This window comes from Passer domesticus, chromosome 1 (genome assembly GCF_036417665.1).
Source record: "Passer domesticus isolate bPasDom1 chromosome 1, bPasDom1.hap1, whole genome shotgun sequence".
Lineage (NCBI taxonomy): Eukaryota > Metazoa > Chordata > Aves > Passeriformes > Passeridae > Passer > Passer domesticus.
Window position 1 is genome coordinate 5,799,828 of NC_087474.1, and position 13,428 is coordinate 5,813,255.

Sequence of the window (13,428 nt, forward strand, 5' to 3'; positions counted from 1 at the left end):
AGCCATGGTGTGTTTTGTGGAAAGTGTGGTCATATGAGAAAAAATTATCTTGTGTAGCATGGAGATCTAGAAATCTAATTTGTCAGAAAACATGACATGAAGGCCAACATTGCTGGCACCTAATCCTGTATAATGTATAAGGTATACCTTGAAGAAGGGGAGAAGTCAGTGAGCAGTCTGAACAGTGAGTGAGCAACCTGAATGTGTTCTGGTTTTTTATGGACAGATCTGGATGTGTGGTGGCAGACTTCTGATCATCCCCTGCTCCAGGGTGGGACACATTTTCCGTAAGAGGCGTCCCTATGGCTCCCCTGGGGGACAGGACACCATGGCTCATAACTCCCTGAGGCTGGCACACGTGTGGATGGATGAATACAAGGTAAGAGGCAGCTCTAGGTTATGAAATCAAGTTATTGAATGGTTGTTGACTGGTTTGTTTGTCAGAGAACCCTGTCGTAGAGGGAGCTGTTATGTCTCTGATGAGGTTTTCCTTCTGTAGCCTGAACTCCTGATGTTAGTTCTGATATGAGTTCCTAAATTCTGTAGAGTTGTCATTTGGCTTTTGAGTGCTCAAGTCTCCTCCTTGTTACTTTTCTGCCTGCAGGAGGTTGAGTTTATGCCTTTTTAGTGAAGTAAAAGATGATGGATGAGCTTCTGTAAGCTCTGCTTTGCTTTGTGTCCAAATCAGTATTATGTGGCAGCCATGTACTGTACTGTGCCTTCAGGTAGTTTCCATGTTGGTAAGATAGAGATTTTTTTTGGCTGCTTGTTTGCTTTCTATTTTAATTAGCAGTATGCTTCTTAGTCTGTCTTGCCCTGGAAGAGCAATCAGGATTAACTTCTGGATTCAAGGGTGAGTGTATTCCTTCCTTGTCTTCAGATCTTGATACTGATGCTTTTAAACATAGATCAGGTGCTTCTGGGTCCCTCATCTCTGGGATACTTAATGACATTTTGCCCTCTGAGACCGTAGGATTTGCTGTGTATTCAGTTCCTGTGGTCCCTACAATTTCTATATAAGATATATTTAATTAATTTTATATTCTTTAGAGGTTTATGTTTCCTTTCCCATCCTTCACCTCGATCTTCAATTTGAGGAACCTGTTAGAGGGCATTAATTTTTATCTCCATTCTTCATCTCTGTAATACTTTGGTAGATCTGATCTATCACCTTCCCTTTTACCAATGTCTGGGCACAGTTGTTTTGTGGTTAATGATGGCTTTCTCTGAAGCTTGGACTTGTTTCTTTGTTATAATTTCCTGCTGAACTGCTGAATTTCCAGCAAGCACTTGAACTGCTGATTCTAGCAGTCTCTTATCACAGATTTGTGTCCAGAACTTTTCCAGCTGTTTCTGCTCTGATTCTCTGATAGCTGCCAGAGAATGTATGGAAGACAAGCTTGGAAATATATTTTTTAAATAAGAATGATGCAGATATTGAGGGCCAGTATAATTTACTGTAGCAATCTAACAATGCACAGTACAAAGATAAGACTTAAATGAGTAAATATCAGTATTTAATAAATGAAATGGCATAAGGGAAATGATTCAGCAGAATTGCAAAGCAAAAGTATAAGTTCGTGTATACAGTGGTAATAAATAACAGATGAAAGGTAGGATACCAACATTTGAACTTAAACCAGGAAAGAGAAAATTGGAATAGCAGAGCTGCTTTTTCAAGCAGGCCAGATTGTGATGTCCAGTCTGTCTCCAGACTTCCTCAGAGCTGGCCAACAGTCCAATGTGCACCAAGTACACACTTCCCCATCCTCTGCTGTTAAAATAGCAGTGATACACCAAGCACATCCAAATGCTCAAAGATCTTGGTGAGGAGAGATGTGTAACTTGTCCAGAGGTGATGCTGTCTGTTCTCTGAGTATCAGATAGCAGGAAATAATTGAAAACTGTCAGAACCACATCATGGTGGGTGAATTCCAGATGTCTCCTAGAGATGAATGCAGCAAAATACCATAGTTCAGTGGCCTGAAAACTGAATTCTTAATAGTACCTAGTAAACAAATTCATTTGCAAATACAATGCCTTTTCTGTGGGCTCTGTAACTTTATCTGGAATTAAAGGCTAAAAAGGGATTTTTTTTTTTAAACTTTTAGCATTAGTATTTTTGCCACATTGTACATTCATGAGTTCCTGTTTGTCCCCATTGTTGTCTCTGTATTGGAGTCAAACAGCACATGAGATTGGGTTGGAATCTTAATCTATCCTCACCTAATCTGTAAGATTCTGAGTATCATTATAAAATAGAATGTGAAAAAATAACATTGTGGGAGCCTTCTTGGAGATGATGCAGATGAATGGAAAGAACTGAGCGTCCCAGAAAGCCCAGGTGACAGTTCTGATCATTCACATGAATAAGGTGTGTTCCCACTGAGCTTCATGATATTAGTCCTATTTATAGGTCGATTCTGGAATGGTTTTGCCCTAATAATTTATAAAGTTAGAAGGCTGGAAACTGTGTAAGACAAAACACACTGGAATTCCACAACAATGAAAGCAATCCATTGAACAATCAAAAATAATTTCAAGAAACCTTTGTCAGATGAGGCTGCTGATGATACGTGCATCTGTTTTGTACTTACTGATTTTAGGATGCCTGTATTGCCAATGGAATAAAGTCAGGGACTGATTTCTTTCTTCCTCAAGTTGGCATCTAAAAAAGATCAGGAAATTTGTACCCAAGATTTATCTTCAAAAAACCCCCTCAGTTAGAAAGATCAGCTCAGAGTTAGGCAAGATTAAATCTCACTTCCTGTAACAATTCAAGCATTGCAATTTCCTACTGCCAGTTTCAAACCTACTGAAAGCACTAGCAAAATGAAATGAAAGCATTAGCAAAATGAAATGAAATTTTGGGAGTTCTGGAAACAGGAACAATTTGGAAGTCAGTAATCTGAAATTTTTTTCTCCTTTTCCCCAACCTGTTTCTCTTAAATACAGGAGCAGTATTTTGCTTTGAGACCTGAGCTGAGGATGAGGAGCTATGGAAATATCACTGACCGTATAGAACTGAGGAAGAGATTGAACTGCAAGTCCTTTAAGTGGTATTTAGATAACATCTATCCTGAGATGCAAATATCTGGGCCCAATGCCAAAGCTCCACAGCCAGTTTTTATTAATAGAGCACAGAAACGACCAAAAATAATCCAGCGTGGAAGGGTAAGAGAAATATATGGAATTCTGGTGTGTTAATTATTATGAGACTTTTTCTTAAAGATTTGCTCAAGTTCAACAAAATTGTCTGTTTCCATAAGTTTTGCAACAAACTGTCTTGAAAATAACAGGATTTTTGTCAAATCAATCTGATCTATATTTCAGATCATCCTTAGACTAGATACTGTTCCATGAGGTTTCTTACCTTGAAGTTCTGATTTAGGAAGTTTTGCAGTCTTTAGAATGTGTTTTCATGGCTGTTGGTTCTGAAGATGGATTTGGATAGAGAAATTTGGCCTCAAATATTCACACTCTGTTGGTTTATGATAAGAGTACAGTGTAATTAGTTTCCAAACACATTGCTTTTACTGGGTAATTTTCTGCAAAGGTGAACATTTGCATCTGAGGCTGATAATGGCTTTTCTAGTCTTGGCTGTTAGCTAATGAACAAAAAATGAGTTTTTCTCCTCTTTTTTGCTTCAAAGTAGAAGTGAAGAGAGAAATTTTTATGTGTATTAATGAAGGAAATCATGATTGAATTCATGCCTTGGCTCTGGCACCTTTGCTTATGGGTTTGTATGCAGGCAGAGTCACCAGACAGCTGCATCTGCTCTTTGAGGAATCAGATTTACTTCAAGTGTGCTTTTTTGTGCTTCCCAAAAATAATGGATAGTTTCAAACCCAAGGCAACTATCTCAGTGTCTTCTCTGTGGAAGAAAAGACTCTGGAATGAACTGCTTCATGTGCACACAGGTTATGGTTAGCAGGTTCCCTTTTAACTCGGTAGTTGGGAGCATTTAGTAGTGATGTCCCCCCAGGCTGCAGTAGCTGCTGGTTCTGCAAGGAGTGAGTCAGGAGGACCTGTGTTCATGCAGGACCTCTTGACACCATTGGATTTTTTTTCTTGGAAGCAGCTGTCTGGGAATCCTCAATTTGTGCAGTATTTTTATAGCAACATCCCAGCCAAGCTGTGAAGTTTGTTATGTGGTTTCCCTGAATAAAACTGATGGGCTGATTCCCCTAGTTGTTGGATGCTGTTACTCCCATAGTCAGACCTTTTCTTCTTCTTTTTAAAAATTAATGGCTTTTTGCTTTCATTCAGACAGAAATTTAACAGAGAAATTGTTGATTTTGGAGAGATCTCCTTGAGGGATCTGAATATCTCAGCAACACTTAAGGTTAACTCTTCACAGCAGTTACTTACCATGGCTTAACTTTGTGCACCCCTTAAGAAATGGGGAAAAGAAGCAGAAAAATGCAATTCCTTGGCTTGGTTCTCTGGGGTTCAAGAATTATACCCAGCATTGTATGAGAGAGTCAGCTTTGGCTCTGGTGGCTGTATAAACTATTTCCAGATGCCTGCAAGGAACAGAGTGATCAGCCAATGTCACCACTGTGTGCCAGACTCTTTAGGATTTGGGAGGAATCACTCCAAATCTCAGTTTATTCTCAAAAACTAATTGGGCCACAGATAAGTGGTGGTTTGACAGCTGGGAAGAAATGTAATGATCACAAATGGTTGCAGCTGTTACCAGGGTTATCCAGTGCTGGCCATCGTGGCAAATAAAAAGGACAAAAATCTTACAAAACTCATGTAGTCTATGGTTTAAAAACCTTCTGTTGAGTGAGGAGTGATGAAAATGAGATCTGTGCTAGATCTGGGGTGTGAGGAAATGTTGCTTAGAATGTTTTGTGTAATTTGTTCTAGATGTGTGTGGGGAGCAGGAGAAGCACGGTGCACTCAAGGCAATTGTTGTTGTGCCTTGGGACAGCTATTTCCAGAAATGGTGTTTAGTGAAAAATATTATTTGTGCTAATTGTTGCTATCATGTGATCAAGCAGTTTGTTCCTTTTATTACTGGAAGTGTATTTTGGTTTCTAAAAATTTGTAGAGTCAACAGCAATGCCAAGACAGCTATGGATGTCTTCATAATAAAGTTCAGCTGGCTAGTTAATCAGCCTGGCCTGGAGTTCAGGACAGTAAATTCTTTTTTCCCCTCTACATCCAACTCCAGATTGGAAAGAAGTATTTTTAATGTGGGTGTCAGATCTGAGGCCCTGCCATCTCTCAGCTCATAGTGTGCAGGCAGTGTTGGCTGCCTGCAGAGCCTGATCCCCACCACATCAGGGGAAGAAAAATAATCAAGCTGGAAATAAGTCATCTGCTGGCCAGCAGTTACTTCAGAGCATGTGTGTAATTTAAAGCCAGAATCAGAGGTGTTTTCTCTCCCTGAGTAGCTCTGTGAGGATTCATCAAGATCTTAATGATTTTTTAAATTCTTGAAATAGAACAACCTAAACTTTGTACAGCAGAAAATGTTTTGGATGTTTCTTAGAGTGGCATCATTGTTCAAATCAGGATAGATTGCCAGCTTGCTGAGAGCCTCCTTGTTTGCTTTGATGGTGGGTGCTTACAGTCCTGTTCTGTCACAGGACAGGCTTCTGACCTGAACTCAGTCCTCTGATGCACCATTCCCCTAAGTCAGACTACTTGGGGCATTAGAGCAAAAATAGCATTTAGATGCTTGTAAAATGTTCCCTTCCTCCCTGATTCATCAGTAAAACACCATAGCTGATAAGAGTGGCTTTTCAGTTACATAAATGCTTCTGAAAATTAGTTTGCTGACAACAAAAATCTCTGCAGCTGTTTTTATTTCTCAGGGAGGTGGTTCTGATCCATGAAGAGAAGCTGCAGGAGGAGACTTATGTTTAAGATAAACTGTAGTAAAATGCAGTTTAAATAATTTAATACAGTCAATATTCCTGAGTAGAATTTGTAGGGCCTTAGACTTCCATGGAGAGTGAAGTGGGCAAAGAACCTTGACAGAGTAGAGCCAGGATGTGTGTACTGCACTTGTACCAGAGAGAGAAATCTTGATGTAATTAGAAAGCAAACTGGAACTGTTTAATGCATTTTTTTCTCCAAATTATCTGAAAAACAGAATGGTATTTTAAAAGGGAAGATTATTTTAATAACTGGAAGTGTTGGCTGAGTTTTTTTCAGCACATTGACTATCAAACTGTTTTCCTTTCATAGCTGTACCACCTCCAAACCAACAAATGCCTGGTAGCCCAGGGCCACCCAAGTCAGAAAGGAGGCCTGGTGGTGGTTCGGGAATGTGACTACAATGATCAGAACCAGGTATGAGATTCCCAATGATACTGAATAATAATGCATGTCTTTAAAATGACCAATATGTTCTCCTGCTGGCAAAGTGCCCTGGTGTGGCATCTCATCAGCAGACAGGGTCATTCAAACCACAGGACACTGTGGAGCTCCTCCTGATGCTGAGTGTTGGCTATTATAATCTCCTGTCTTTATGGCATGAATCTCTCTATTTGGCTGAAGCTGCCCTAAATTGGCTCCTGATGGGTTCATAATCCACTCATTGGCACTTCAGGATTTGTAGCAGCTCTTTCTGTTGGTTCCTCATACTGGAATTTAAAGCAGCCCTTTCCTGCCCTGCTGGTGTTTGTGTACTGCACACCCAGTCCTCTGCTGCTGGAGTGGCTGCAGTTTGGGATAAATGAATGAATTGTTGTTAAATAAAAGGAATTCAGAAGATTCTTTGGCTACAGGTGAATTGCTGATCTGGGGATTAGTTAGAGATAGATGTGAAAACTTAATGAGAATTTTTGGATCACTACATGAAGCCTTTGCTGTTTCACTTCTTTCAGGTGACAGAAATTCAGGACTTGGATAAAAAGTCTCCAGGATAGAGAGATCTTCAGCTAATGCCATAAAGGCTTACATAGCTAAGAACTACTCTGAGAACTTTATGATTTAGGAGCCCGTGGGACCCAATTCTGAAAGCTAGTTTGGAGCTAAAGAGAAAAGTAATCAAAGACACAGAATAAATGGAGCACGGCACGGGCAACAGTTCTCAGGCTATGGAAACTGCAGCAGTGGATTTGTGATAGTCCCAACAAAATGCTGTGTGCTTTGTCACCTAATGGGACTTTCTGCCTCCTGTTGTGGCCTTTCCAGCTGAGTGTGACAGAGGAAGACAGAGGGGTCTTTGCAGTTCTCTGGATAAGTGTGGCTGGCTCTTGACACGTGGCCTCCAGGTCTGGTTGTCAGACAGGAGCAAGTACAAGTACATCCTTGTACTTCACCTCTGGAGCACTGAGAAATCATCACTGTGACCAAACTGCCAGTTCCTGTGTTAAGGGGGGATTAATTAAAGCTGGCATGAAAATGGAGTTGTTCCTATTTGATCTGTTCCATTGGCTGTAAGACAGTCAGCAAGTCTTATAAATAAAAAAAGGCTGTGTGAGTGTAATAGTGACTGATGGGCACCAACCATCACCAAGTGATTGGACATTTGCAGTGCCAAAGCTGCAGTTCTGAGCCATTCTGTCTTTGGGTGAGAAAGCCTGGGCATGGTGTCTACACAGTTATGCTTCCCTTCTCCTTGCTGCAATATTTCTCATAATGAAGTGCCACATGCCTGAAGGAAAATGTCTGTTGATTTTCCACATCAAAACTTTTTTCTGACTTTTTTTTAATCCAGGAGAACAAATCTCAGCTATCCCTTTGGTGCTGAGAAAGACAAAATCTGTGCTCTGATTGCTGATCTTTGGCTTCTTTTCTCATGAATCTGGTTTACTAGTGGTAAATGTAGCAATTTTTTCTCATAAAAAAACCTGGCTGTGCTCTCTTCTTTCACAATGATTTTGTTCTCCAACCAAGTATGTCAACCAACACTGTTTTTCTGCTATTAGACTTATTTTGTTCTCCTAATAAATCCCAAGAGTGCATTCAGCCAACTTGCTGTCATAACCTCTTGAACAATCTTGCTATAGATATGTGAGAACAATGTAGAGAAAGATGACTTTTATTTAGCAGCTTCTTATAAAAATAGCAAGAAACACCCTGACTATTGGAAGCTTTTAACTGTAGTTCCACTCAGCTTGTTGGCATTTTCAGCTGGTTTTGCTCTAGAATTATCTGTTTTGTGTCTTTATCCTAGGAAAAAAGCCTGTGTTTGGTCTGATGAATGCCTGTCTAAAGTCATGGGACTGGCCTTAAAAGCAATTCTGTTTTGCCTTTGGTTTATGCTTGCTTTGTTTTCTCTAGCCTTCATGGCTGCTAAGGAATTTCAAATTCTCATTTAACTAGATTTAAAAGAAATAACAGGTATTCTGTAGCTTTCAGTTGTATCAGCATTATGAGCAGTTCTTTTCATTGTAGTTGACTGAGATGGTCATCATTAAGTAGAGTTGAAAATTAGTCAGGCCCACCACACTGTCCTGCTTTCTCAGGCTTGACATGACTGACACTCAGTTCATATTTTTGCTATAGAAAGAAAATAAAAAGGGAAGTAGTTTTTGTATCTAGAGAATATATTAAAAATTATGTCTATAAGTTTTAATGAAAACTAGGATGCTCCATTAACTGTAGCAGAAACAGTCTGGGATACTTCTGGGGACTGGACACAATCCCAGTTTTAGAAACCAAAGTCTTCACAGTGATGCTCTCCTAACTCTGCTAGTTAGGAAGTGCATGCAGGTTGAAAATATCCTTCATCTCTGTTGCCTCTTTCTTTATTAGATTAGATTTTTTAATGGTTGTGTTTGGGGGGTTTTTTTGGTACCTTTTTTTTTTTTTGAAAATACATGGGAGGATGAAAGAAGAGAGCTTTGAGAAATGACACATAAATCCTGTGAAGGCACCTTTCTGCCTACAGACTTTAGATACTGTGCTGCCTGCCAGGAGTTTCTTTCCTGTATGGGGCTGTTGCTCCTGACAGCCTTTGGCAACAGGAGCTGAACATTATCCTTTCAGTCTTGAGCAGAAGATTAGTTAATAATTTTTGGAGTATGCTAAGGCTTGCAATTGTGTAGCAAAGAAACCTCATGGGGTGGCTTTGCTTTCCTGGTGCTTGAATCTGTTAGTAATCTGCAAATTCATAGTGATACTCTAATCTGGATTTGGGACCAAATTTGGGCCTATTTTTCCTCTTTCCTTTGTCTTCTACACTAAACACATAATTAGTTTGAAATTAATTTTGGCTGTCTTGTGTAAGCCTTTCTGGAGAATTATCACACTGGATTTAAGCACTGCCTTGTGTTCTTTGCCATTATTCAGTTTTTTATTGAAGATCTGTTCCCTGTGTCACTGCAGTCTTCTCTCTCCATTCTTACCAGCTCATCTCTTGTTTGGACTTGGCTCCATCATTCTTCTTTCAATAGCAGTTCTCTCTGGCAAGTCCTGCCATTTCTCCATTCTCTCCTCCCTCTTTAATCTTGCCATGCTTTCTTTTCCATGGCAGGCTTTAAACAGAAAAGACAATTTTAGAAGGCACAAAATGCCTGAGGTTGGGGCAAATTTTAATGTGATCCCTGCACTTCTTCCAAGGAGGCCTTCCTTGTGTTATAATAGTCGCTGTGATAATGAACTGTGTGCTTTCCAGTCATGCTGTGCCCCAAATCCCAGCACCCCCCAGAAGGCTGCTCTTAGTTTCAGAGGCCAAAAAAAGAGACAAAGCAAAATTGATGTGCCTGACTCGGACTCTCCTGTTGGTTATGAGAGCTCCAGGTCTTCCACAGATGTGATCTTGGCCAAGGGAGGGAGAACCAACAGCTCCTGCAGTTGGACCAGGCTGCTGTTCCTGCTTCCCTGAATGTCCAGCTGTGCCAGATGTGCCTTGCTGAGAGCCAGCAGGGTTTGGGCATGAATGGCAGCAACTGAAGGTGCCTGACACATTTCTGTGCCAAGAACAAAAATACCTGCTCTGTTCAAGCAGCGTGTGGGAGAGGACAGACAGAGGCAGCTTCAGTGTGTCCGTGTTGCTTGTTGGAACTGACAGTTGATTTTTTCAGTGTGATCACAGAGAAACTCTTCTGGCATGTAAATTCAGGAACACATTTGCAGTTGAAGCTGCAAATATGAACCAGTGCATTCCTGCTTCATGCAGGTGGGCCCTGGGGAAGGGGCTGCATTCCATTCTCACCACATCCAGATGTTGAAGCATCTCCTCTGTAGGTGAACAAAGATTCAAGGAAACTGCCCTGAAACATTGCAATAAATGTCTTTCTGTGTTCTGTTTCAGGTCTGGATTTACAACGAGGATCACGAGCTGATTTTAAATAATCTGCTGTGCTTGGATGTTTCGGAAACGCGCTCGTCCGATCCCCCTCGTCTCATGAAGTGCCACGGCTCTGGTGGCTCTCAGCAGTGGACATTTGGGGTAAGTGGAGAGGCTGCCATATGGCACATGTAATCAGTGTCTCAGTCAGGGACAGGAGCACTAACAGGACATCAGGGTTGAGTTTAATTGTGACCAAACCTCAGATGTGCCAAGGCAGTTGCACTGTACCAGGCTCAGCCCATGGTTCAGGCAGCCCAACTTTCGCTGTGCTCTGGGACATGCAGGCCCTTTGCAACAAAGAAAGGCTCAGTGGAGCTGCAGAAACCTTTTTTCTGCCAGTCACAGCCACCCACAGCACTGTGGCTCATCTGGGATATGCCAGAGAGAACAAAATCCACCCCAGAGCTTTGTTGTGTTGTGTTTGCAGGCTTGGGAGACAGGAGTCGTCCATTTGGTGATTCCTGCTTAGTGCTTCAGGAAGCACAGGGCAGAGTAGTTGCTTCTGCCCTGTAATTGATCTCATTAGTTTAATTGTTAAAGCCTGGAGTGGCCAATCTACAAAACTAAGCCAGTGCTGCTCACACATGGGATTTGTTTCCTGGGTGTTCACTCAGAGGCTGCCCCTCACATGCCCTCAGCCTAGCAGAGGGTCTGTAGCACCAACATGGTTGAACCAAGGGAGGGAGAGCCCTACCAGCACTGCCAGTGAGCTTCCAGCACAGCTCTGCACAGCCTGTCTCGGGTTCCTACCATGCTGCTGCTTGGCAGCTTCACAAGGGGAGTCCCAGAAAGGCTGAATTAGGCCTGAAGAAGGCTCAGAGGGGCATGAAAAGGCAAATGGAAGGTGTGGGACACCTTTCCCATAGGGAATATGAGAGCTGGCTGGGGCCCTTTAGATATCAAGCCTTTTGGAACAAGGGGAACTCCACTGAGTCATTGATACAGGGAAATACTAACTGTGCACTGCCAGCTGTGGTACAAGGCTTGGATTGGGGGGAATCAAACAAAACAGTGTTTTGTTTCCTTACCACGTCCTCCTGCTTCACTGCACATCTGGTTGTGGCCAAAAGCAGAGCAGAGCCTGGCATGGCTGTGCTCCTGTATCTGCTCCCTCTGTGCAGAGAGCAGGGGGTGGCTGCCCATGGGAGCTGCTGGGGCTGTGCAGAGCCCCTAACACACAGCTGCAACAGGCTGTTAGTGGAGGAGATGGCACAGTCCTCTAAAGGTAATAAAAGGATCAGATCTGTTTCCTTGTCACTCTTGGCTGGGGCTTGGCACCCACCAGGCATGAGGTCTGTCATGACATGTGGCAGCTCCCCAGTGTGTGGGTGCTGAGGGCAGTGGCACTGCTCATGCACGGTCAGATGCAAACAGGGAGCTCTGTTCAGCCTGGAGAGGAGAGAACTCCAGGGAGACCTTAAAGCATCCTTGCAGTGCCCAAGGAGGCAACAGGAGAGCTGGAGAGGGACTTCTTCCTAGAGCATGGAGTCATAGGATGAGGGGGAATGGCTTTAAACTGACAGAGGGCAAGTTTAGGTTTGATATTAGGAAGAAATTCTTTGCTGTGGGAATGCTGTGATGCTGGAACAGGTTACTCAGAGAAGCTGTGGATGCCCCATCCCTAGAAATGTTCATGGCAAAGTTGTATGGGCTTGGAGCAACCTGGTCTAGTGGAAGGTGTCCCTGCCTATGGCAGGAGAGTTTGGCCTAAATGATCTTTATGGTCCCTACCAACCCAAACCATTCTAGGATTCTATGACCTGTCTGTGCCCACTACAGCCTTGTGGGCTCTCTCTTTGCTGAGTGCTGGGGAATGGGTTTGATCAGCCCTCCACCTCATTAAAAGACTGTGGTATAAACAAAATCCCAGCTGGGGGCCTGTGAGGACGTGAGAGCCTTTGTTTCAAAGTCTGGATGTGGTTATGGGGTGTGCTGTGCTCTGCTGCTGTGGGTCTGCAGTGTCAGGGAGGCTGCTGAAAGGCTCATCCGTCAGAAGGAGCACCCCCTCCCCTCGGGCATCACTTCCAGCTCCAGTCTGACAATGGAGAACAGAGATTTCAGTAAATAAATCCCATCTGTCTTTGTCTGCCCTAGAAAAACAACCGGCTGTACCAGGTCTCCGTGGGGCAGTGCCTGAAGGTGGTGGATCCACTGAGCCACAAGGGCTACGTGACCGTGGCCATCTGCGACGGGTCCCTTCCTCAGCAGTGGCACTTTGAGAGCTGAGGTGGCGAGGAGGTGCCTGAGGAGAGTCCAGCTGAGCCTGGTGCCCCTTCAGCCACGATCTGAAGTCGGTCTGGAGGGGTTTGTGCAGAGCCCTTGGCTGCTACACCTGGCACAAGCATGGAAGGACCTGCTGGAATGCCCTGCCCCGAGGAGCTGAGCTTGGGAAGGTCCAGGAGGTCACTGGTCCCTGGTCACACACTGAGAGCAGCAGCCCCACTGCCCCAAGGAGTCAAATTCATCATCAGTTCCTTGGATGGTCCTGGATTATTGGACTGGTTTTAAGTAAGAGAAATCATTAGAGCAATGTAATTCAAATGGTGAGATTTCAGCTTTGTGGGTCTTCTAAATGACAATGACAGAATGGAGTCCTCCTTGACTATTTCATGTGCAGTATCTCAATAATTTACATTTCTAGTATGGGATTATTGGCCAAAATTATTTTACTTTTTCTGGAAAATATTTTTATTCCCTTTTATCTTCTGATAATTGTCATTTGAAATATTTAAATTTAGTTTTAATTTTAGGACATTTCATGTAGTTTAAGTTCTTTGCTGTCATTCGTCACCTCATATTTAAAACAAAGTAACTATTGCAAAGTCTATTTTGATGACTCATGACAGTAGCTGCATTTAAAATAAAGTATCAATTTTTTATTAATTTGTATGGCCTTACTCTTTGTAGCTGTTAGACTAGAAAGCACCAACTTAGACACTGGTGGAAACTAATGTTCAGACACTTGAGGTCTTCTCTTGTTTTCACTCCCTTTCTCCCTTCCTCACATCTTGGAAGGCTTGACAGATAATGACTGGGTTTTTTACTCCACTTCTCCTTTTTCATTTATTTTACTATTTCTCTGACTTCCTGCCTCAGCTTCTCCAGCGTGTGGAAGCTCCTGCAGAAGAGAAAAGCTGCTCTTACCAGTGTGTTTTTATTTAGCACC

The 13,428-nt window shown here is 42.6% G+C and overlaps 1 protein-coding gene across 6 annotated transcripts in view; it reads left to right on the forward strand.

The window, feature by feature from the left end:
• The window catches only part of GALNT11 (polypeptide N-acetylgalactosaminyltransferase 11), a 43,217-nt gene extending 30,072 nt beyond the window's left edge, over positions 1-13,145 (forward strand). For 5 of the 6 annotated variants that reach the window (XM_064431232.1, XM_064431305.1, XM_064431537.1 and 2 more), the window contains 5 exons: positions 227-379; positions 2,956-3,174; positions 6,206-6,310; positions 10,224-10,361; positions 12,357-13,145. In XM_064431232.1, the coding sequence (XP_064287302.1) occupies positions 227-379; positions 2,956-3,174; positions 6,206-6,310; positions 10,224-10,361; positions 12,357-12,488 (747 nt within the window). In that variant the 3' untranslated portion in view covers positions 12,489-13,145. Of the gene's footprint in view, positions 1-226; positions 380-2,955; positions 3,175-6,205; positions 6,311-6,846; positions 7,237-10,223; positions 10,362-12,356 lie in introns of those variants that run through there. The other variant, XR_010367691.1, reaches the window with a different exon arrangement.
• Positions 13,146-13,428: the final 283 nt, after the last annotated feature.